Source organism: Hemiscyllium ocellatum, chromosome 23 (genome assembly GCF_020745735.1).
Source record: "Hemiscyllium ocellatum isolate sHemOce1 chromosome 23, sHemOce1.pat.X.cur, whole genome shotgun sequence".
Taxonomy (NCBI): Eukaryota; Metazoa; Chordata; class Chondrichthyes; order Orectolobiformes; family Hemiscylliidae; genus Hemiscyllium; species Hemiscyllium ocellatum.
Window position 1 is genome coordinate 5,417,409 of NC_083423.1, and position 24,354 is coordinate 5,441,762.

The window sequence follows — 24,354 nt, forward strand, 5'->3', positions numbered from 1 at the left end:
GGATTCAAAAGAAGTTACCGGGATATTGCCAGGAATGGACGGTTTGAGTTATAAGGAAAGCCTGGATAGACTGGAAATTTTGTCCACTGGAGTGTAGCAGGTGACATTCTAGAAGTTTATATAATCATGAGGAATATAGATTCGGTGTATGGCAATGTCTTTTCCCCAGCGTGGAGGAGTTCAAGACTAGGGGGCATATTTTAAGGTGGAAGGAGAAAGATTTTAAAAAGACATGAGGGGCAATTTATTTACAAAGAAAGCAGTTCGCGTATGGACTGAACTTCCAGAGGAAGTGGTGGATGGGGGTACAGCTACAATATTTAAAAGACATTTGGATAAGTACATGAATAAGAACTGTTTGGAGGTATATGGACCAAGCGGAGACAGATGGAAATAGATTAGGTTGAGATGATGGTTAGACCGAAGGGTTTGTTTCTATACTGTATGAATCTAAGTCCCATTGCAGACCTTGAGCAACGAATCTTGGCTGACACTTCCATGGTGTAATGGGATAATGCTGCACTGTCAAGGAGAAGACTCAAGTTAGAGACCAGCAATCACCATTGCAAAACATGGCCTACTGGGTGATGTGTTCGAACCTCATAGTAACGTAAAATGACTTGAAACCAAATCTTGTTACTCATGAGAATGCAGGCCCCATTAAATGAGCAGCATTGGCATTGGAATAATATAAAACACAGCAACATTATACGGGGGCTTACTGAATGTCCAGAGGAAAACAAAATTAATTTTAAGTCTGATATGCCTCTTGTGAAGAAGGGTCATATTGGACTTCAAACATTAATTCTGCTTCTCTTCACAGATTTTGCCAGTCCTTTAAGTTTTTCCAGCATTTTACATTTTTATTTCACATCTCCCATATTTCCAGTATTTGTTTTATTTTGCTGAACATCCATTAATCAGGAAAACAGAAATTCTTTCAACCCCAAAGATGTTACTTGCTTTTCAATCTATGTATTCCGGCTTTCCGTCACAAAAAGTCCAAAAGATATCTTTATTGTGCTAAGCTAAGTGCCACAATCTTTTAAAGTTTATGAACATCTTTTGGGCAGAATTACAACTGAACTTTTCATGACCCTTCACTTAAATGTGTATGAAAAAGTCTGCAACTGACAAATGATAAGGTTCTTAAAATACGTCATCCATATTTCCTTTCTATAGGACTGATCTGAACTTTTAGTTTCAGAGATGGAAGTACAACAATGTTGACTGGCAGAAATTGGTGTACACATTGGCAAAAGAGACAGGACAAAAAGGAATTGCTCAATGTGCACATTTTATAGCCTGCAAAACGTCTGAGTTAGGTGGTGTTTCTGTGCCAGATTATAAATGTCTTGTTGCAAAAGCAAACATGATTAAGTTCCCTGTCTCTTTAGCGTGGAACACAGACTGCCATTATATGATTAGCTAGTGGAGTTTTAACAGGAAAAACATGACCTGAACATAAACCACAACTAGCCTCATTCCATAATGTACAGTGCTGCAGTTAGACAGGAGAGACACAGACAGACTGGTCGCACCTCTTGTACTGCGCCAACATGTCTCGATCGTGCATTCAGTATTTTCTGAAACTCTTCTGAGTCCAGGTACTCCAGCTGTTCATGGCGCTTCTTTAAAGTTGGTTCATCATTTCCCTCACCTGCAGAAAGAGAATTTTGAAGATGTTTGGATACTAAGAAGCCTCACATAAAAATGCTTAAAGAGATTAATAATTTCTGTTTTAAAATGTAAGATTTACTTACCTCATTTATGATGACTTACATTATATGACCAGTACATACTAAATAGCTAATTAAACCTCTAAAGGTTTCTGTAATTCAAGGTTGCTGGGAACAATTTATCAGAGGCATGAACAATTTTGATTTCTCTTTAAATAAATGCCTTCATTCCGATGTATTTTATGAATCTATGATGATATCTGTCACCACACACACAAGCTTCGGCAAGTGGTAAGTAACATTTATGACAAGAGCCAACTAATGACTATCTCCAGCATGAAAAAAATCTAACCAACTCCTCTTCATATGCAATGGCATCACGATCACTGAATGCCCCATCATCAGATCCTGTTGGCTTACCCTTGTCCAGAGATTGAACAGGATTATATTCAGCAAAATATTGTGGCTGAAACAGCAAGCCAGAGGTTACAATATTAGCAACAAATCATCACCTGACTCTCTACAGCCTGCCCATCACTGACAAGGTACAAGTAGGGAATGGAATACTGTCCACATGCCTGCATGAGTTCAGCTCCAATAACACTAAAGGAGCTTAACACCATCCAAGACAAAGCAGCCAACTAGACTGGCATTCCCTCCATCACTAACTCACTGTGGTAGCAGTGATGTACTGCTGCAACCTGTCCAAATTCCTCAACTGCACCTTCCAAACACGTGGCCTCAAAGAGCTAGAGCAAGGGCAGCAGATAAATAGGAAACCCATAACCTGCCATTTTTCTTGCAAGCCACACATCATTCTAACATAAACCATATCAGGATTCCTTCATTGTCACTGAATTATAAGCTTGGAACACCAATACTGTGGGTGCACTGATACTATATGGACATGGTAACAGAATGGGCAAGAATATTCATATTATATTCCATTTACCATAAGTGTGAAGTTATCTGTTTCGGTGGAAAAAAAAACAAAGGCACAACGTTTCTTAGACGGAGAGAGTTTGGAAAGTGCTGTCATCCTGGACTTGGTGTCCTTGTTTATACATCACTAAATGCTAGCATATAGATGTTGCAAATACTTATGATGTGGAGGTGCCAGTGTTGTACTGGGGTGTACAAGGTCAGAAAGTCAGGTGATACCAGTTTATAGTACAATAGGTTTACTTGAAATCACAAGCTTTCGGAGCACTGCAACACTCCAAAAGTAAATACTTAGGAAAGCATATGGTACATTGGCCTTCATTGCAAGGTGATTTGAATATAAAAGTAAAGAAATAGAATTAGAAATAGAGTTCAGTGTAAAGATGTTTTAGTGCTATTGTACAGGCCCTTGATGAGACCGGATCTGGATTGCTGTATACTGTTTTGATATCATTTTCCAAAGAAGCATATACTTGTCCTAAAATGAGAACAATGGAGGTTCACCAAATTAATCCTTGGGATGGCCAGAATGTCTTCTGAGGAGGATACTGAAACAACTGTGCTTGTAATCTCTACCAGTTTGAAGTATGAGAGGTGATTGCATTGAAAATTATAAAATTCTGATGGAGTGTGACTGGGTGGATGTGGATAGCATCTTTTCCCCAGCTGATGACTCTAGAAGCAGGACACATAATTTCTAAAAAAAGAGGCAAGAATTTTAAGACTGATATGGGGGTGAATTTCTTAACTTAGCGGCTGGTGAATCTTTTAAATTCTCTACTGTAGAAATTCAAACATTCAGCATATTCAAGTTGGAGATTGTGAGATTTCACAAGACTAATGATATCAAGGGACATGGAGGTGGTGCAACAAAGTGGAATTGAGTTAGACTACCAACCATGATCTAAGTGATTGATATAACAGACGCAAAAAGCTGAATGGTCCACTCTTGTTCCTATGCGACAGTTCAAGAAAGCAGCTCACCATCAATTTCTCCAGGCCCTTTAGGAATGAGCAATAAATGCTGGCCTAGCCAGCAAGCTCATGTCCAAGGTCAAATTTTTTAAAAAGCCTTGTAAATATCCTATGCTGTTTTAAAGCACAGTTAGGAATACTTTGCTTGCATCTCCTAGCAAATGTCAGTTCTTTCATGGGACAGTAGAAGTTTATAGAGGTTTCTCGTGACATGAATGACTTTACTTCCTGATATCTCATATGCCCTGAAAATCCACACATTCATTTTGAACTACCTCCCCACCAGTGCCTTCACCCCCAAGGGCTGATTAGTTGAGGCAGTGATATACACGGCTGATTTGCACTGCAATCATAATTTGGCGTTCAATTAAATAATACATTTTAGCAAATTTCTGCAAATAAACAGGGAAGCCACATGACACAGTGAGTAGCTTTCCTGCATCTGAGCAAGATGCTTTGGGTTCATGATGCACATTAGGTCTATTGGCCACGTAAGGTGCATTTGTAACCAGGCTAGACAGGTGGATGTTCATCCTGCAAATGTTTCCACATGCCCAATGGCTGGAGGTGAAAACAGGAGTTTCCTGGTCAGTCATTCCACACAAAGAAACAGCAAACCACAGGAGTCCATGGAGTAACCATCAGAAACAAAGAACAGGAGAAAAGACAGATGTAAAGATAAACAGCTCGGGGGCATACTTCCAACGCAAAGTAATGCAATTTGAAGCACGGTGCTACACCAATCAAAACAGCTCAGCACACAAAAAGAATCTGAACTATTTGAGTTACAGAAAATAGAATATTCAATTTCCATGAATATCTTAAAAATATAATTTCCATCACTTGTTAAGAAGCTTTTCAGTTTGTAACTACATTAAAGCTTCTTAGAGCATAATGAGCAGTTCACTAAGAAGATTCAGATACAATGGGTGAATGTCAACAAACAACTGAGATAGCAGTGAAAACTTAAGTGTACATGAGCATTCAGGCATGAAATTAACTCCTGCCCAGAAGCAAATATTATTTATTTATTTTAGCATTGCTTTCACCAATACAGCAGATGTTAGAATACACACTTCTTGCTTGGAACAGAAATATTTTGTAATCTTCCAATGTAGCTACATACAGTGCAAATAAAAACTGGGCGTGGAGTGGGAGAAAAGTCAAATGTCAAGCCCCAGTAGGATACTACTTCATTATTTGGTAAGTACCACTATTCTTTTAGAAAAATTGGAAGACAGCAGGCATTGTGACTAGTTACTTTTAGAAACACTTTGGTTTTGCCGAACTTAGTTTCATAGTAATTGCAACACAATAAATAAATTCTGTCATCTCTATAATTAGCATGATTCATAATATCTCGGATGATGCCAATGGTTATTGTGAACATTCTGAAACACTGGAATTAAAAGAAGATTGACTTGGGAAATGGAAACATTCAATTACCCATGAGTAGAGTGAACCCTTGAGCAATATTTACTTTAGTGGTTTCTTCCATCAGTAAGAGTACGGCATTGTTGATGTGGCTCCGTACTTGAGGTTAGCAACATTATACATGCGGCACGCCGCTACAGCTTCTCACAAAACTGAAGAAAAACAAGATTAACTTTTTATTCCACTCTCTCGGCTCCCCCAAACACTAAATACTTTGAAAACAAATTAGTATTTCTTCTTCTTTCTGTTATTGTGATATAGATTTTATTTTGCTATTGGACGGCATTCAATAAATAATCCTGACTTCGTTCGGAATTAAATCACAGATGGTGCTAGAAGCTACATATATTCACACATGACCCTTTCTTTGTCGTATTTGTCTATTGCTGCAGTTTTTTCAATGAGGAAAGGGTTATAGGAATGGTCAATTTCTGCTGCATACTCCATAGCAATAATCTAACAAATCAGTGTCTAGCTACATGGTCTGAGCTTAATCAGCAAACTAAAATTGACAGTTAACAGTCCCCTTTGCATCTCCATGCCAACCAATCAGAACCCCATTCTCATGCTGTATACATTTTTTGCTCCCTTTCCAAATTTGGTTTCTTGTATTTCAATCCTGACCAGTGCAAGTTGAAGAACTTTGACTTCATAACTCTTTCAAACAACGTATAAGTTTTGTACTACCAAATTATCATTTCTATTATCTTTTTGTAATTCAACATTTATCACTTTCCAACACATTTTAGGGCTGCACACTGTACCATGATATTTGGATGCAGATACATAGTATGTAAAAATACAAATCTGGTTTTCTATCTTGATGTTTTGTCCAAAGCTAGAAGCAAAGCATGTAGATTCAATTCTACTTGGATAGTGGCTAGATTTTTGGTATTTATATACTGACCAAAAAGTACCTAGTCTAGACAATGTTTCTCAAGTTATGAATGTAAAGTGCATTAGTTTAGAATGCAAATTTGCCATGGGCAGAATCATAAAGGTATTATTAATAGGTTTATAATGTAATCCCTATCTCTGTAATCTACCTCAGCCCCACTATACTTGTTTCTCTTTTAAGATGCTCCTTAAAACCTATATTTTGACCCGCCTGACTCAATATTGTCTGATCATACCTTGCTTTATAACACTTCCAGGGACATAGTGTTATGGAAGTGTTATATAAAATATATTGCATTGTTCTTTTTGGAACAATGAGGACGGTGATTACAGCAATGCAATGGTAACTTTCCAACTTTTCTGTTCCTGAACAACGTACAAAATCTACAGTGTAGCCTGAGATGACTCTCACGATTGAATTACTTTGATTTGATGGTCTGGATTAGGACCAATTGAAAGGAATGTGGATTTGGTAGGTAGCAGTCAGTACAATTAAGGGTGAAGAAAAGTGATTGGACAAGAATGTAAGGCAGTGCTGAGAAAATTTCTTATAATGGCAGGAATTATGAGGAAACAATTTATTGCAGTTTTGAGCTAGTTTTCCCCCTCAGTGGCATTTTAATTTACTTTGGAATCCCAGTGTTTGCTTTCTCACACAGGCTATTAAATACTTGTTTGTCTAACAGGAGCCCATTTATCTGGTAATTTTGGACCACTATTTCTTTGAACAATTCTTCCCCATTGCATCTGGCGCCACATTTACTGGTATGAAGTATGGCATAAAATCTCAAATGGCTGTTGTTTACCAACTTTCAACTGGTTCCGAATGACAATATGGATGTAGCAATAAATAGAGATCGATACTGGGTTGGGAAACAAAATTTATTCAAAAATGAACAAGTTAAATTGAAGATAAATTTCAAGGGAAGGGGGTCAATATTTTCTTCTGATTTACCATAGCAAAATATGCAATGTAAGCTAACTAGACTACATTTATTATCACAGATTCTTCATGTACTGAGATGATCTTCTGCCTCCGCTAAGATTACTGATAGATGAAGAAAGACTTTTCAGCAAGAAGTTAAATTCAAGACAAGTTGATGACTTTAGGATCGGAATATGAATTGAAGACCAATCCCACAGTTAAAGTCAGCGAGCTTGTGATTTAATCTGAGTTGTTAACTACTGAAGTCAGTCTTATCTTTTCCATGTCAAACTCCAATATAAAATTAGTTTAGAATTATACAGCATTGCAGTGGGCTATTCTTAAAATTCTTTATTTTTTCACAGAGCATGGACATGGTTGGCAAGGTCAGCATTTGTTGTTCATCCCTAATGAACAATGAAATCAATGGCATGCTACATTCATCCACATTGCTGTGGCCCTGGAGTCACATGTAGGCCAGCAGACTGCCTTCCCTAAAGGATATTAGTGAACCAGGTGGGTTTGTATGACCATCGATGATGTTATGCTCACTATTACTAACACTAGCTTTATATTCCAGATTTATTGTTTGGATTTAAATTCCACCACCTACTATTGTAAAGTTCAAATCTGTGCCTGTAGAGTGACATTAGGATTATATTACCATCTCCCTTTTGAGGTCCATTTCTTTTCTGTCAGCTTGTTTTGAACAGAAACCCCATCAGACCCACTCTTTGTTCATAGCTGTGTGAATGTTTTTTTCTTTAAAAATGCATTTACTTCCCATGATAAGCCCAGTTCTATCAACAACATCTGGCAATTTCAAGTATGCTTTCGACTAAAAAAAAAGCTGGCTTTAAAAAAAAGTAGCTGAAATACTAGAGTGAAAATATTAAATGCTAGAAAACCATCAGGAGCTGGCAGAGCAAAAGAACTTTGTTATATTCTTCATTTTGACCATTCTGAAAAGAAATCAAAGGATAATGGACAACAAACTCTGGACGTCTCTCAGCTACAACTCACCAGGTATGGAAGTAAGATTTTTCTCTATACGCTCCAATATCCTTGCAGGCATCTCTCCTGTGTTGGGCAGTTTCCTCTTCACACAGTTGGGGTCCTCCTTTGTTAGAATTTCACCTTTTTTACGTAGTTTAACAATAGCTGCCATCTAGGAAATGTAACAAAGTGGAATATAGTGATATTTGTTGTTTGTCATAATGACGAGAAGGTAAATTGAAAGTTCAATCAAAGACTTGTATCTAACTGTTTTGCACTGACAGGTCAGTAAGCAGGCTGGCAGATGTAAGATGTGAAAAGAATCAGGCATGGGGAGGGCAAATCAATTTTTCCCCATTTTAGTTGGAAGCTATATGTTATGGGGCATGGAGAAAATAGTAGCTACTTGCACTAGTAGCTAATGATTTACAATCAAAAGTGCACTCATTACTTTAACCTAAGGGACCTGCCTTTAATTTTTAATCCCTTCCTGAAGGGATCAATTTGTCTAGGATATAAGTTGTGCTAAAATAGCATTCTTCATTAGTACTCTTTATGGAGTCAGAACAACATCACAGTTAATCCCAATCCTTGTGCACACTCTATCCAAAATGAATTCTTAGATAACTATCAGCAGCAGGTTTCTTGGCTGCTGTTCCCATCCAGGAGCTTTGTGGGTAATTACACCAGGCTGTGATCAGCTAATTTAAATTACACTGAACAGGGATAAAACTGGGGCCCACCATTAATATGTTTCAGTTCCAAATAACTAAGTATTTCATTTGGGGAACCTCCAATATTCACATATTTTATTCGGACTAACATTACTGAAATTAAGGGAAATTTTCAAGATCAAGAAATGTTGGATAGGGAAATAAAGGCAGGCAAATGAGAGGAAAAAGAGAGATCATGTGTCTTATAAGTTAGATTCCCAGTAAACCAGCCAAGCATTCATGACGACATGATTTGGAGATGCCGGTGTTGGACTGGGGTGTACAAAGTTAAAAATCTCAACACCCGGTTATAGTCCAACAGGTTTAACTGGAAGTACACTAGCTTTCAGAGCGTCGCCCCGAAAGCTAGTGTGCTTCCAATTAAACCTGTTGGACTATACCCTGGTGTTGTGTGATTTTTAACTTCATGATGACGTCAGCGCAAAAGAGTATGCAATCTAGATAACATCAAAGAAAAAGCCCCCACACAAACAGTAGATGAAGGTTCTGGCTCTAATTTCTACTGTCAGAGAAAAATATGTTTAAACTGCATTCATGCCATGTTTGATATTGGAAATGCTCAGAATTTAAAACACAGTATATGAATTAGTCATGCTAATTGAAAGAAGATGTCAGATAACCAATCATTTAAAATAAATACATATTTTCAAAAGACACTGTGGCAACAATTTTCAGCAACAAGGTCTGATTTCTGATGCATGACAACAGTGGGAGTAATCCACTTCCAAATGCACATAAGCAGCAGAATTTACCTTTTTAGAATCTGTAGTGGGGCTCAGTTTTGGTGCTGAAGGTGGCGATATATCAAAAAATAGGATATCCTCCCCTTCAGCAAAGCCCCTGCCTAGTTTGGGTGTCTGTGGTGATGCTGTCAATTTCTGCTCCTTGGGAAATTCTGCTCCAACTTTGGGTGATGAGAGAGACGACAATCCTCCAGGCCCAGATGTGAGACTGGTACTTTCACTTGTGCTCTGCATAAACCTACACGAAGAAGTTCTGTTAGGATTGTAAGTTTTGTTATCATAATAAAAATTAGTTATAGTGCTGATGGCTAGTTGAGGAAGGAAGAATCCAAAGCCAGTCATTACTACTAGGACAAATTTATTTACAGAGTGAAACATTACACACATATTTCCTGACGCCATTCAACCCTTGAATCAATAAATATCATTACGTGCAAAGGTAAGAATCCAATCAATGCCCTTCCCCTGTATGTACTTCACTTTGATTGATAAAATTAAGAAAATTAGCTAACTGTGATATTTGTTAAGTAATGGAGTAATCTATAAAAGCCACTCAAAAAAAAATGAAGAATCTTCTATCTAAAATCACCACACTGCTGTAACTCATTACTACATCCCGACATTCTTCAATATACCAAAATTTTTACCATAAACTTTGATTTTCATTTAATAAGTTCAGAAGACAAAGCTAGCTAACATATAAATGTATAACTTGCATTGCTCAGGCCAACATTACCTTTTTTGTAATTCTTCTGTTTTCTTCTTACGTGATTCTAACAGTTTTCGTTTTTGCTGCTTTAATAGCTCAGAAGCAGATATTGACAGGATGGAAGGTCCTGACTGTGCATTGTTAACTGGTCCACCTGAAAAATCAAGTAACAATGAATGATAACTTGCCCAACAGGTCTGTATAATTGTTTAAAGTTGTTTGTCAACCGCCTTCTTGAACTGCTGTGTTGCATCTGGTGTAAGTATGGGGTGGGGTGGGGGGTGGGGGGGAAGAAGAGGGGAGTTGATGGTTGAGCTTTTCAGACAAGAAAGTTTTGTTAAAAGAGGAATAAATGTGGCAAGCTGACCTTTCATAGGCACCTTGCTTAAGTGTTTCTTTAAGTTAAGGGCTCCAACTGTAGGCATTTCCATTAAATCCTTAAAATCTTCTGAGCAGCCTGACACGACTTTCCCATTTGCAATTGCTGGAATTCCACAGAAAATTTATGAGTGACAATTCAGATATATCATTTACACTTTAAAACATCAAAATAACACTGAACATTAAAGTGCTTTATAAGACTTTGGAAAAAAAAACAATTTCCCCAAACTCTTGCATACTTCCCAATTCAGTTTTTAAATGCCTAATTCTCTCAGCTCTCTCCTGACAGCCTTGTCTGGATTTGGAACATTCAGTTCACTTGCATTTTGCTCAAAAAATTGCACTCTCAGTCTTGCTCCTGGTTTAATTCATTCTTTTGATGTAAGTAACTCAACATATTAACCCTGATTAAGTCTGGATATCTTTGGCTATGATGGGTACTAAGTGTCATTGGGACAAGGGTCTTGCAAAAGCATAATTTCTTCCTCTGCCAAAGATCTTCCCTAATAGATTTACTTGCAAACAGAAATTTTGGATACTTTTATGGAACAACTAGACATGATATGATACAGCTGAAAATGTGTTGCTGGTTAAAGCACAGCAGGTCAGGCAGCATCCAAGGAATAGGAAATTCGACGTTTCGGGCATAAGCCCTTCATCTCCAGCATCTGCAGACCTCATTTTTTACCCGATGATATGATACAGGTATGATTCACAATACAAGCTACAATCAATGTATACATACTGCATTTTAAAAAAATTGTCATCTTCTGCAAACAGGACTTTTTCTGGCGAGAGAGGTTATTGATGAAAATAAGAACTGTTTATTCTCAGATGTCGGTGTTACTGGCAAGGTTGAGTTATTGTCCCAATTTGCAGACAGCAAATTCCCATCAACAGAAATGAGATGATGACTAGTGATGTCTATTGAGTGAGAAATATTTGGTCAGGACTGAGGCAGAACTCCCCTGCTCTTCATCAAAGTAGTTCTGTGGATCTGTAGCACCTACCTGACGAGGCAGGCAAGGCCTTTATTAAATGTCACAGCTGAAAAACAGCACCTTATTTGCTCTGAAAATGGTTAGTCGACCTTCTCCCTGAACTGTTGCATTCTTTGTATTGATTATAATGTTCATATCAGAGTTCAGACACAGTGCTTCCAGAAGTTACTCAAAAGAGGATTATCCCTTCTTGGAGAATAAACATATTGCAGCTTATGTTTGCTCTCTATTTCTGGAATGCATACATTAAGTTCCCCTCTTGCAAGAGTGCCATGCCCTTTGTAGCATTACATCATACCACAAAAAGCAATTCTATCTCATATTACCGATCTTTCTCTTAGTTTCTCTGACAATATCATCTGCTCCTTTCACTACCATGTGTGTCAGGGTCGTCTGAACACTTTTCTTAGGACCTGCTGCTCTTCTGCAAAAATAAAAAAAAAGTCAACTGTAAAAAACTTGAAAGTAAAACAAAAATACACTTGTGACCTTAAAAAGCATTTAACATTACACTCTTTGTCAACTACAGATTTGCTTTTACTTCCCCTTTTTGGTATGGACAGATCAAATGAAAAAGATGCTGAATATGGCTTCAACTGCATTTATTATTAAAAATTTAATGCAACGCTAATGCTATTAAATACTATTTGGACCTTAGGGGTATGGATTAAAGAAGCTCGGGGATTTCAAATCGTAGTTCCTGCAAACATTTAGGTAGCTGCTGACAGTTAGACAGAAGCATTCAGGACATTACAATTTGCCTCAAAGTGCTTTGGTTGCAAAGAATTTGCTGAACTTGATCATATTTGGTGACACTTTGTGTACAGCATCCATGTTGATATTCTGTGAAATTACAATGCTAAATTGCCTAACAGCCATCATCAAGGGAGACATAAGAAAGCTGCTGTCTGCTCTGACACCTGTGTTATCGTCTTCAGCTCAGCAAAGGAAATAAAACCTATTGGCTCGCTGAAAGGATTGCATTTAACCCAAATTAATTTAGTTACTTGAGATTGTAGAGTTAGAGGACACACATTTAATATGTGTAGGTATAACACAGATAAAGACAATTGACATTTTTCCCCCCCAGTTGCAATCCTCTGAAAGATCAATATGAATAAATAATGACTCTGGATCTGGATGTAGAGTTGCTCGCTGAGCTGGAAGGTTCTGGAATGACTCTGGATAGCTTATAGTACTTTTAGCTACAAACAATAACCTGTCAAGTTACTAACAATTATGAGGATTTTGTGTGTCTAATGTGGAGTTGCAATCATTTAGAATGTGAGAAACGGGGATTTTGTGGTACAATGTAACGTCCCTGCGTCTGAGCTAGGAGGTCAGGGTTCAAGTCCCAACTGCTCCAGAGGTGTGTAATAACATTTTTGAACAGGTCGATTAGAAACCATTAGGATGTGGGAGGGGAATTACCAAATTGTTCCTGAGGGGCCTGCCACAATGCCTTACATATATGTAGTGCCTTTTACAAAATAAGGCACCACATTAGAACATTATCAAACAGAATTTGACATCAAATACATCACAAGACATTGCAGGCCATTTAAAGTTTTTTTTAGGTGGGGTTATGGTGTTTGGTTAGTTTAGGAGGATAGAAATCGTACAACTTGTTGTGTAGCACCTTGATGGGCCAGACTTTATGGTCTTTTCTCACTCTTCTTTCATGTTCTTGTTCTCCCTACAGCAAACTGAAAACACTGCAGCACATACATCAGCTAAATCAACTTAATTGTATGATTTAAAAAATTAATTTACAGCATGTGGTTATCATTGACAAGGCCAAATTGCATGACTGTCCATCCTTCACCCAGCTCATGCAACATATTTGTTTTAATTCATTCAAGAGATTTGAGTGTCAACAGCTGGACCAGAGTTTACTATCCATCCTAACTGCCCTCGAGAAAATTGTGGTGAGCTGCATTCAACACTAATAGTCCATTTGGGGTAGGTACCCCCCACAATAGTGTCTAGGGGGGAGTTCAAGGATTGGATGGGGAATAGTTTGTAGCAAAGTGGTGGTGTTCCCATTTATCTGCTTCACGATCTGCTTGTCCTTCACGATTGTAGTGGTCATGTAATGAGAAGGTGCTGTTTAAGGAGCCTTCATGAATTTTGACTGTTTATTTTGTTGATGGGACAAGCTGCTGCTCTGCATTGGTGGTGGAAAGAGCCAATGAAGCAGGCTGCTTTGTCCTGATTGGTGTTAAGCCTCAAACAACAGGAACACGATGGCCTAACGGTATTATCGCTCAACTATTTCTTACAGAAATTCAGCTAATGTTCTGGAAACTCGGGTTCAAATCCTGCCATGGCAGATGGTGGGATTTGAATTCAATAAAGGATCTGGAATTAGGAATGTAACAATGACCATGAAATCATTGTCAATTGTCAGAAAAAAATCTGGTTCACTAATGTCCTTTAGGGAAGGAAATCTGCCATCCTTACCTGGTGTGGGCTATATGTGGCTCCAGACCCACATCAATGTAAATGCCTCTTAACTGCCCTCTGGGTAATTAGGGATGGACAATAAACGCTGGCCCAGCCAGAGTCCCATAAGTGAATAAAAAAAAGCTTGAGTTTTGTTGAAGCTGCACTCACCCAGGTAAGTGGGCAGTATTCCATTATGACTTCTGCATAGCATATGGTGGACAAGTTTCAGGGAGTCGGGACTTCAGTTATTGGCTGCAGGATTCCTAGTCTCTGATGTACTCTTATAACCGGAGTCTTGATATGGCTAGTCCAGTTCACTTTTGGGTCAGGGGTAACTTCCAAGATGTTGATAGTGGAGGATTCAGCGAGGGTCATGCCAGTGAATGACCAGGTATGATAGATGCTGTCCTGTTGGAGACGGTCATTGCCAAGCACTTATGTGGTGTGAATGCTACTTACAACTTGTCAGACCATAACCTGGATGTTGTCCAGGTCTTGCTGCATTTGGACACAGACTGCTTCAGCACCTGAGGAGTAAATGATGCTAAACATTGTATAAAAATCAGCAAACATCCCTACTTCTGATCTTATGTCGGTAAAGGTAGGTCATTGATGAAGTGGCTGAAGTTGGTTTGGCCTGGAAAACTATTCTGAGGACCTCCTGTCAAGCTGTCCTGGACATCCAACAGATACCTATAAATACAACTATCTAATTCTGTGCTAGGTATGAGTCCAACCAGCACAGATCCCCATTTTAATTCATCCAGCAAAATAAATCATTGTTCAAACAAATATTTAATGTAGAAATCAACTGTACTGTGAGAAGTAGTTTCTTACACTGAAGCTGCATATGATGCTGATGTCACTCCTCCATAGTGGAAACCCTGTTGGCACAGCCTCTCTTTCAGACTGCCACCCTTGCCATGCATTTTGTTAGGAGCACGGCCAGAGAAGCTGGATTGCAAGTCAGCTCGCTTTGCACTAAGCTTCTTGTACTGGGCTTTGACATGGTACTCACAGTATTCACAGTCCATCTGAAAAACAAAGGTGGTACATAAAAAGTTAGTGTAAGAAGACGAAGTTTAGGTTAAGACTATTTCAATACTAGCTAAAGACATAACTAAAGAAGCAGGGGTGAAAACCTTCATCTAGGAATGGGAACTAATCATTTGCTTAAATCGCCTCATTCAAAGTTTGTTTCAATAATCAATAAAATATTATTAATATTAAAAATTTGGTATTAGACAAAGTCTAAAATAATCTCTCACTTTCCTTATTAGAAACAATAATTATTCCATTCATGTCTTACTTATTATATCTTTTTTCCAGCAAAAGTAAATCCAATCTCACCACATAGTAGGTCTGACTCCCACAGGTACCTTGTCTACAACCTTCCTCCCCCTCCCCCAAAATAAAATGCGATCCCCCTTACTCCCAATTCCTCCACCTCTGCCGTATCTGTTCCCTGGAGGAGCAATTTCACTTCTGGACATTCCAGATGGCCTCCTACTTCAAGGACCACAACTTCCCCTCCCACGTGATCAACAATGCCCTCCAGTGCATCTCTTCCACTTACTGCACCTCTCCCCTTGAACCCTACCCATCCAACCACAAGGATAGAACCCCTCCCCGGTCCTCACCTTCCACCCCACTAATCTCCAGATATAGTGCATTATCCTCTTCCATTTCCACCATCTACAATCAGACCCCACTACCAAAGATATATATACCTCCCTATTGCTATTGGCATTCCGCAAAGACCATTCCCTCGGTGACTCCATCATTAGGTCCACACCTCTCACCAACCCACACTCCACACCCAGCACCTTCCCCTGCCTCTGCAGAAGGAGTAAAACACCCACCTCCCCCCCCCATCCCCCCTCACCTCTATCCAAGGCCCCAAAGGATCTTTTTACATCTGGCGGAGAATTCTTTTACATCCACACACCTCATCAGGAAGATAGGACATCAACTTGCAGTGTTTTAGAGAACATCTCTGGGACACACGCACCAAACAACGCCACCGCTCTGTGGCCGACTACTTCAAATCCCCCTCCCACTCCCCCAAGGATATGCAAGTCTTAGGCCTCCTCCACCGCCAAATCCAAGCAATCTGCCAACTGGAGGAAGATCACCTCATCTTCCACCTTGGGACCCTTCAACCACATTATCAACATCAACTTCAGCATTTTCCAAATCTCCCCTCACCCCCCCACCTCATCACAGATCCAAACCTTCAACTCGGCACTACTCTCTTGACCTGTTCATCTTCCTTCTCACCTATCCGCTCCACCCTCCCCACCGACCTATCAGTATTACCTCCCACCTGCATCCACCTATCATCTTGCCAGTTACCTTCACCCCAGCCCCACCCCCCAATTTATCTCTCAGCCCCTCCCCCCTTCACATTCCTGATGAAGGACTTATGCCCAAAATGTTGACTCTCCTGCTCCTTGGATGCTGCCTGACTTGCTGTGCTTTCTCAGTGCCACACTTTTCGACGCTAGGTCTGATAAAACCAATTTAAACTGAGAACCAAGAATAAAGAACCAAAATCTCTTCAGCTCCAATAATTCAATTGTCACAGTCTACTTTAATTAAAGGGCTAGAATTTATTTAGCATCTTTCATCATCTCAGGATTTTCTGCAGCAAATGAAAGTCGATTGCTTGTTGTAAAGTAGGAAATGTGGCAGCCAATTTGCACAAAGACAGTTTTCCCCAGTAGCAATGTAGTGATTTCAGATCATTTGTTTTTGTGATGTTGATTGAGAGATAAACATTGTCCAGAACTGGGGATAATTCCTTTGCTTCTCTTTGAAGTTAGTATCATGGGCTTGTTTACATCTGAACAATAGAAAAGACAGGCCTCAATTTAATGACACAGTACTCCTCTGGTACCGTACTGGAATGCCATGTACAGATTTGTGTGCTTAGGTCATGGAGCATGGCTTTATTCCACAACCTTCCAACTTGGAAGCAAAAGTATTCCAAAGGTATTTCATTAAAAAGTACACAATTGTTTTCCAAATGTAAGTATCAAGATATACACCCATGATGGCCCACACAACACTATTATATGATTATATGATCTGCAACAGTCCACTGGAACACGGATACGAGAAAATTAATGACAAAGATAAAGTTCTACGAAATGTTTTTTATTTCAGATCTAATAAGTCAGTCTTAAATCTAATATATTCGATTTGTTTACTGTTATATGGTTCGCTCCTCTCAATTTCAAATGTCCTCTGGCCCACAACACTCTGAAATGTCTGTGTCATCTAAATCTGCTCTCTTGCGCAACCCCCCCCATTTTAACTGCTTCACCAATGGCAGTGCCTTCAGTTGCCTAGCCCCTAAGCTCAGCAATTGTCTGCACAATCCTCCCTGATCTCGCCCTATCTTGCTTTCACCCTTTAGAACATCTTTGGGCAAGCCTTTGGTCTTCTGACCTCAAATGGCTTCTATGTCAAGCAGTCATATTTTGTTTTAGAATTGCTGTCAAGCATCTTAGGAAGGTGCATTTCATTAAAGGTGCTGCAGAATACAAGGCATTGTTATTCAGTGTAGGTGTTGTGGGGTCAGATAGTTCAGTTAGCTGGATGGCTAACTTGCAATGCAAAAAGTCATTCCAACAGCACAGATTCAATTCCTATACCAGCTGAGGTCACCATAAAAGGTACCTCCTTCTCAACTCTTCCCTTTTCATGAGGCGTGGGGACACTCAGATTAAACCACCACTAGTTGTCTTTCTCAGAATAGTCCTATGGTCTGGTATGGCGACTTTGCATGTACATAATGCATAACTGATCAAAATAAAAGCAAATTACTGCTGATGCTGGAATCTGAAACCAAAAGAGAAAATGCTGGAAAATCTCAGCAGGTCTGGTAGCATCTGTAAGGAGAGAAAAGAGCTGACGTTTCGAGTCTAACTGACCCTTTGTCAAAGCTTAAAAAAGGGAGAAACAGAGGTATTTACACTAGGCTGAGAGGTGAGTCATGGCTCCTGGGTGGGAACACCACACCTCTTTATTGCTACCTTTGCTTCTGGAGCCATGACTCACCTTCTCTCAGCCTAGTATAAATACGTCCCTATTTCTAGCTTTGACAAAGGGTCAGTTAGACTTGAAACGTCAGCTCTTTTCTCTCCTTACAGATGCTGCCAGAACTGCTGAGCTTTTCCAGCATTTTCTCTTTTGGATACATAACTGATCGGTTAACCAAGGAACTGACTGGAAAAGAAACATAGGGAATGAGACTTTATGAAAACTTAACATCATGTCTTTGAGAAAATAACATTGCAATTCTAGGTATTACAATTTCTGATCAACTCCTTTTGTACCTTCACTAATTTGCTAATCTTGCCTGGACTGAGTTCTGATACATTGAAATCTCAAAGCTTTTCATTTTCAAAATTGTGAATGGAACAGTGAACTAACTAGAATGGTTATTCTGCTTCCACACAAATACATATTAACAAGTTCTCAAACATGTAACTCCAGTTAAAACTAAAGGTTCAAGAAGATTATCTGCATTCTCATCCTTAGTTTTGAAGGATAATAGTCATCCTGCCTCTTAAATGTGGGCTGGCAATTATGAGACTTGTCAAAACACACCATGGCATCCACAATTTCCACTGCAGTCCAGACTGTCACATAAAGCACAACCTTTACCTCTCTGGTAACACGTTATTTGAATATTGCAAGCATCTTCCTCCCATTACTGGAGGCATTTTCCTGGATTACAAAAGTGAAAATAAAACTCAAGTCCCACTGATGAATCTATCTGACGATGGAGACCATTTGGTCCCTTCAAATTGTCAAACAAAGAATTTTCTTATTTTATCTCAACTCCAGGCTAAACAAACACTCTTCAAGACAAAACTTTAATTTGAATAAAGATATTTTGATATACAGACCAGAGGAAGTATTCCAACTGAAAACGGTATGTATGTAACTGATTGATCAGCCAATTGTAATTTACCAAAGTCAGACTCACCAAGTTTACTATTTGGGTACAGAGATCTCCATTCTTCTTTCTAGCTCGGCAGGTTCCCATGTCCAAGGCTTCACCCATAATTAGAATCTTCTGTGGGTGATCGACAGACAGACAAACCTGGATCAAAAAAACAGGGACAGGTGAAGCCTGAAATTTACTGGAACGGCATAAATTACTAAATTACTCCATGACTGATACTCCTTATGGCAGGACTAAACATCAAGTGATACTGAAAAAGGCAGAATTGCCTAATGCTTTAAATTTGTCTTTTTGAGAAACATTCTATTCACTCACCTCATCTGATCCATCCCTGGATTTCATAGGATTGGCATTCAGTAGACCAATAACAGTCCCTTTCTCTGTTTTCCAATGCTCTTTGTGGACATTCCCGAAGAGGAAGAGAGATAAATTCAGGTTGCTGGTACGCAGATCGCTTAAGTGCCAGATACTGAACGTTTTACCCTGAAACAACAAATAGATTACCTCAACATTATTGCAAAAATGCAACTTCAGGCACATGGAAGCTAGTTACAAGTAAACTCACACAACCAAAAATCATACATTGGTGGTAACTTAAATACAGATGGTTCCTGATTTATGAACATCTGACTTCAAACACTCCTACTTAACGAAAAGATCCCATTCTGGGGTGCTTTAATATTCATATTAAAGATCTGATGTGAATGTTTCTCATACTTACAAATTGCAATTGTATATTGTCCTGTACTGTGTCCTGCTTGCATACAAATAGTTGCGAGCGTACTCAAGAACGGAACATAGAACATTAAGCGTAGTACAGGCCCTTCAGCCCTCGATGTTCCTCCGAACTGTGGAATCAATCTGAAGCCCATCTAACCTGCACTATTCCATTCTCATCCAAATGCCTATCCAATGACCATTTAAATGCCCTTAAAGTTGGCGAGTCTACTACTGTAGCAGACAGGCAGTGCATTCCATGCCCCTACTATTCCCTGAGTAAAGAAGCTACCTCTGACATTTGTCTGATATTTATCACCCCTCAATTTAAAGCTATGTCCCCTCGTGCTAGCCATTGCCATCTGAGGAAAAAGGCTCTCACTGTCCAACCTATCTATCCCTCTGGTTATCTTTGTATGTTCTAATTAAATCGCCTCTCAACCTTCTTCTCTCCAATGAAAACAGCCTCAAGTCACTCAGCCTTTCCTCATAAGACCTTCCCTCCTACCAGGCAACATTCAAGTAAATCTCCTCTGAGCCCTTTCCAAAGCTTCCACATCCTTTCTGCTTTCCAGAACTGTTTGCAATACTCCAAATGTGGCTGCATCAGAGTTTTGTACAGCTGCAACATGATCTCATGGTTCCGAAACTCAATCCCTCTACTTATAAAAGCTAACATACCGTATGCCTTCTTAACAACCCTTTCAAACTGGGTGGAAACTTTTAAGGATCTATGTACATGGACACAGAGATCTCTCTGCTCACCGATATTACCAAGAATCTTACCATTAACCCAATACTCTGCATTCCTATTACTCCTTCCAAAGTGAATCAGCTCACACTTATCCGCATTAAGCTTATCTCTGGCTCTCTGTAACCTACAACATCCTTTGTCACTATCCACAACTCTACCAACCTTAATGTAATCTGCAAATTTACTAATCCATCCTTCTATGCCTTCATCAAGGTCATTCATATAAATGACAAATAACAGTGGACCCAAAACAGATCCTTGTGGTACCCCACTAGTAACTGAACTCCAGGATGAATATTTCCCATCAATCACCACCCTCTGTCTTCTTTCAGCTAGCCAATTTCTGATCCAAACTGCCACATCACCCTCAATCTCACGCCTCCATATTATGTGCAATGCCCTACCATGGGGAACCTTATCAAACGATACACATCAAGTGCTTTACCCTCATCTGCTTGTTTGGTCATCTTCTCAAAGAACTCAATAAGGTTTGAGAGGCACGCCCTACCCTTCTCAAAACCATGTCGACTATCCCAAATCAACTTATTCCTCTCTATATGATTATAAATCTATCTCTTATAACCCTTTCCAACACTTTACCCACAACCGAAGTAAGGTTCACAGGTTTGTCTTACTCCCCTTCTTGAACAAGGGAATAACATTTGCTATCCTCCAGTCTTCTGTCACTATTCCTGTAGACAATGACGACATAAAGATCAAAGCCAAAGGCTCAACAATCTCCTTCCTGGCTTCCCAGAGTATCCTAGAATAAATCCCATCCAGCCCAGGGAATGTATCTATTTTTACACTTTCCAGAATTGCTAACATGTCCTCCTTATGCACCTCAATCCCATCTCGTCTCATAGCCTGTATCACAATATTCTCCTCGACAACATTGTCTTTTTCTAGTGTGAATACTGCTGAAAAATATTCACTTAGCACTTACCCCATCTTCTCTGATTCCACTCACAACTACCCATTACTATGCTTGAATGGTCCTAATTTTACTCCAGACATTCTTTTATTCTTGATATAGCTATAGAAAGCCTTAGGGTTTTCCTTGATCCTTTTCAACAATGATTTCTCATGTCCACTCCTGGTTCTTCTTAGTTCTTTCTTTAGGTCTTTCCTGGCTAACTTGTAACTCTTAAGCGCCCTAACGGAGCCATCACATCTCATCTTAACATAAGATTTCTTCTTCCTCTTGACAAGAGATTCAACTTACTTAGTAAACCATGGCTCCCATGCTCGACAACTTCCTCCCTGCCTGACTGGTACCCACTTATCAAGGACCCATAATAGGTGGTCATTGAATAAACTCCAAATTTCAATTGTGTCCAACCCCTGCAGTTTCCTTCCCCATTCTATGCACCTTGAATCTTGCCTAATTGCATTTTAATTGCCCTTCTCCCAGCTATAATTCTTGCCTTGCAGTATATACCTATCCCTTTTCATCACTAAAGTAAACATAACCGAATTGTGGTCACTATCACCGAAGTGCTCACTACCTCCAAATCTAACACCTGGCTGTGTTCATTACCCAGTGTGAAATCTAATGTGGCCTTGCCCCTTGTTGACCTGTCTACATGTGAGTCAGGAAACTCTCCAGCACACATTGGACAAAAACTGATCCATCTAAAGTACTTGAACGATGGTATTCCCTGTCATTATTTGAAAGTTAAAGTCCCATAATAACTACCCTGTCACTCTCGCTCCTATCGAGGATCATCTTTAATGCCCTATCCTCTACATCTCTGGAACTATTTGGAGGCCTATAGAAAATTTCCAGCGGGATAACCTCTCCTTTCTGGTTTCTAACCTCAACCCATACTACTTCAGTAGACAAGTCCAAAATGTCCTTTCTGCAATAATAATACTGTCCTTGACTAACAGTGCCACACCACCCCCTCTTTTTCCATTTTCTCTGTTCTTACTGAAACATCTAAAGCCCGGAACCTGCAATAACCACTCCTGTCCCTGCTCTACCCACGTCTCCAAAATGGCCACAACATCAAAATCCTAGGTACCAACCCATGCTGCAAGTTCACCCACCTTATTCCAGACGCTCCAGGTGTTGAAGTAGACACACTTCAAACAAACTTCTTACCTGCCGGTGCCTTCTTGCTATCTTGAAATCTTAGTTCTGACTTCTCTACTGTCATCCTCCCATATACTCAAAATACAATTTCGGTTCCCATCCCCCTGCTGAATTAGTTTAAATCCACCTGAAGAGCATTAGCAAATTTCTCCTTCAGGATATTGGTATCCCTCTGGTTTAGGTGAAGACCGGCCTGTTTGTAGAGGTCTCACCTACCCCGGAAAGAGCTCCAATTATCCAGGAATCCAAAACCCTCCCTCCCGCACCATCCCTGTAGCCACATGTTCAACCCTTCTCCCTATTCCTTGCCTCACTAGCACGTGGCATGGGCAACAAAGCAGAGGTAACAATTCTGTTTGTTTTAGCTCTAAGCTTCCACCCTAGCTCCCTGAATTTCTGCTTTAAACCCCCATCTTTCTTCCTACCTATGTCGCTTGTTCATATCTAGGGATTGCCTGTACTGACCTATTACTTCAGGAATTGGTGTATGGTTCAGTGTTAAATACATCTGTACAGCGTCAATTCAGTTCCTCGTGGGCATCAGTGCACAGTTTAATCTTAGTACCAATGAGAAATCTTCAATGGATAAGTCAGAGAAGTTACAGTTGTAGAAAACAGAAAATTAAGATATTTTCTTCTCAGGATGTCACTGCACTAACATTACTTTTGTCAGGCTGTTCATTTTGTGAATTTAGTGAACCTCACCAACCTTTTCTCTAGCTGTTTGTTTGCAGAAAAGCTGTTCACCTTCCAGTTTGAGGCAAAGTTATTGACTTATAACATTAATTCCGTGTCTCCACAGATGGAGTCTGACCAAGTCATTTGTTTGTGTGTGTTTTTTATTTGTCAGCTTTCCGAGTGAATAGCTACAAGCAATTGGGATAAAATACATCAAGCCCTGTCCAAACAACTGCATACCCAGCAAGAGGCACTAGACCGTGATTAAAAGTGATAACTCTAGCTGATCATTTCTAAATGTAAGGGAGCAAATCAAATAAAATGCTCAACAAGCAGTTCTTAACAACATCAGATAACTGATAATTATAACATTTTAGATTGGGAATCTCCTGCAACAAATGGATTAGGTGCAAGTGTAGGCCACTTGCTGCCCCCCCCCAAGCTTTCCCTGCCACTCAATAAGATCATGGTCGATCAGATTCTTGCTTAAACCCAATTGCTTTTCATCTCTTTGCTCATTAAGAATCTATCACAGTCATAAAAATACTCAGACTTTGCTTCCACTACCTTTTGAAGAGTAGTTCCAAAGGCACGGAACTCTCTGAAAAAAATTAGTTTAATCTTTGTCTCTTTACTCAGCAAGTCGTGAGTTCATGGAATGCCCTGCCAATAGCAGTGGTGGACTCTCCCTCTTTATGGGCATTTAAACGGGCATTGGATAGGCATATGGAGGATAGTGGGCTAGTGCAGGTTAGGTGGGCTTGGGTCGGCACAACATCGAGGGCCAAAGGGCCTGTACTGCGCTGTAATTTTCTATGTTCTAAATGGGCAACTCCCTATTTTCAGACGGTGACAACCTAGTTCTAAATCTCAAGGATAACCAGTTTCTCCACACCTACTCAGGAGCTTATTCTTCCAAGTTTCAAATATACAAACAGAGGCTAGCCAACTTTTCTCGAAGGAAACTTGCTCTTTCTACATATCAGTCTAGCAAAGCTTTTCCGAGCTGCTTACAACTTATTTACATTTTCCCAAAAAGAGATCCACACTGAACACTACTCCAGATGTGGTTTTATCAATGCCCTATATTACTGACACATAACATCCCTTCTTTATTTTCTAATTACTTGCTATACTGACACACAAACCTTTTGTAATACATGCAGTAGGAGACTCAGATCCTTCTGAGTGGCGTACAGTCTCACCATTTTGATAATGTTTCTTTTTATTCTTACATAGGAATATATTCACAGGAATATGCCACT

At 39.6% G+C, this 24,354-nt stretch overlaps 1 protein-coding gene across 1 annotated transcript in view; it reads right to left on the minus strand.

Moving 5' to 3' along the window:
• Nucleotides 1-24,354, minus strand: part of mcm10 (minichromosome maintenance 10 replication initiation factor) — a 53,650-nt gene that overhangs the window by 16,954 nt on the left and 12,342 nt on the right. The window contains exons 8-16 of the mRNA XM_060843085.1: nucleotides 19,158-19,325; nucleotides 18,864-18,980; nucleotides 14,702-14,898; nucleotides 11,743-11,840; nucleotides 10,402-10,518; nucleotides 10,062-10,188; nucleotides 9,335-9,563; nucleotides 7,876-8,020; nucleotides 1,542-1,660 (exon numbers count right to left, since the gene is read on the minus strand). Coding sequence (XP_060699068.1) covers nucleotides 1,542-1,660; nucleotides 7,876-8,020; nucleotides 9,335-9,563; nucleotides 10,062-10,188; nucleotides 10,402-10,518; nucleotides 11,743-11,840; nucleotides 14,702-14,898; nucleotides 18,864-18,980; nucleotides 19,158-19,325 — 1,317 coding nt within the window. The remainder of the gene's footprint in view (nucleotides 1-1,541; nucleotides 1,661-7,875; nucleotides 8,021-9,334; nucleotides 9,564-10,061; nucleotides 10,189-10,401; nucleotides 10,519-11,742; nucleotides 11,841-14,701; nucleotides 14,899-18,863; nucleotides 18,981-19,157; nucleotides 19,326-24,354) is intronic.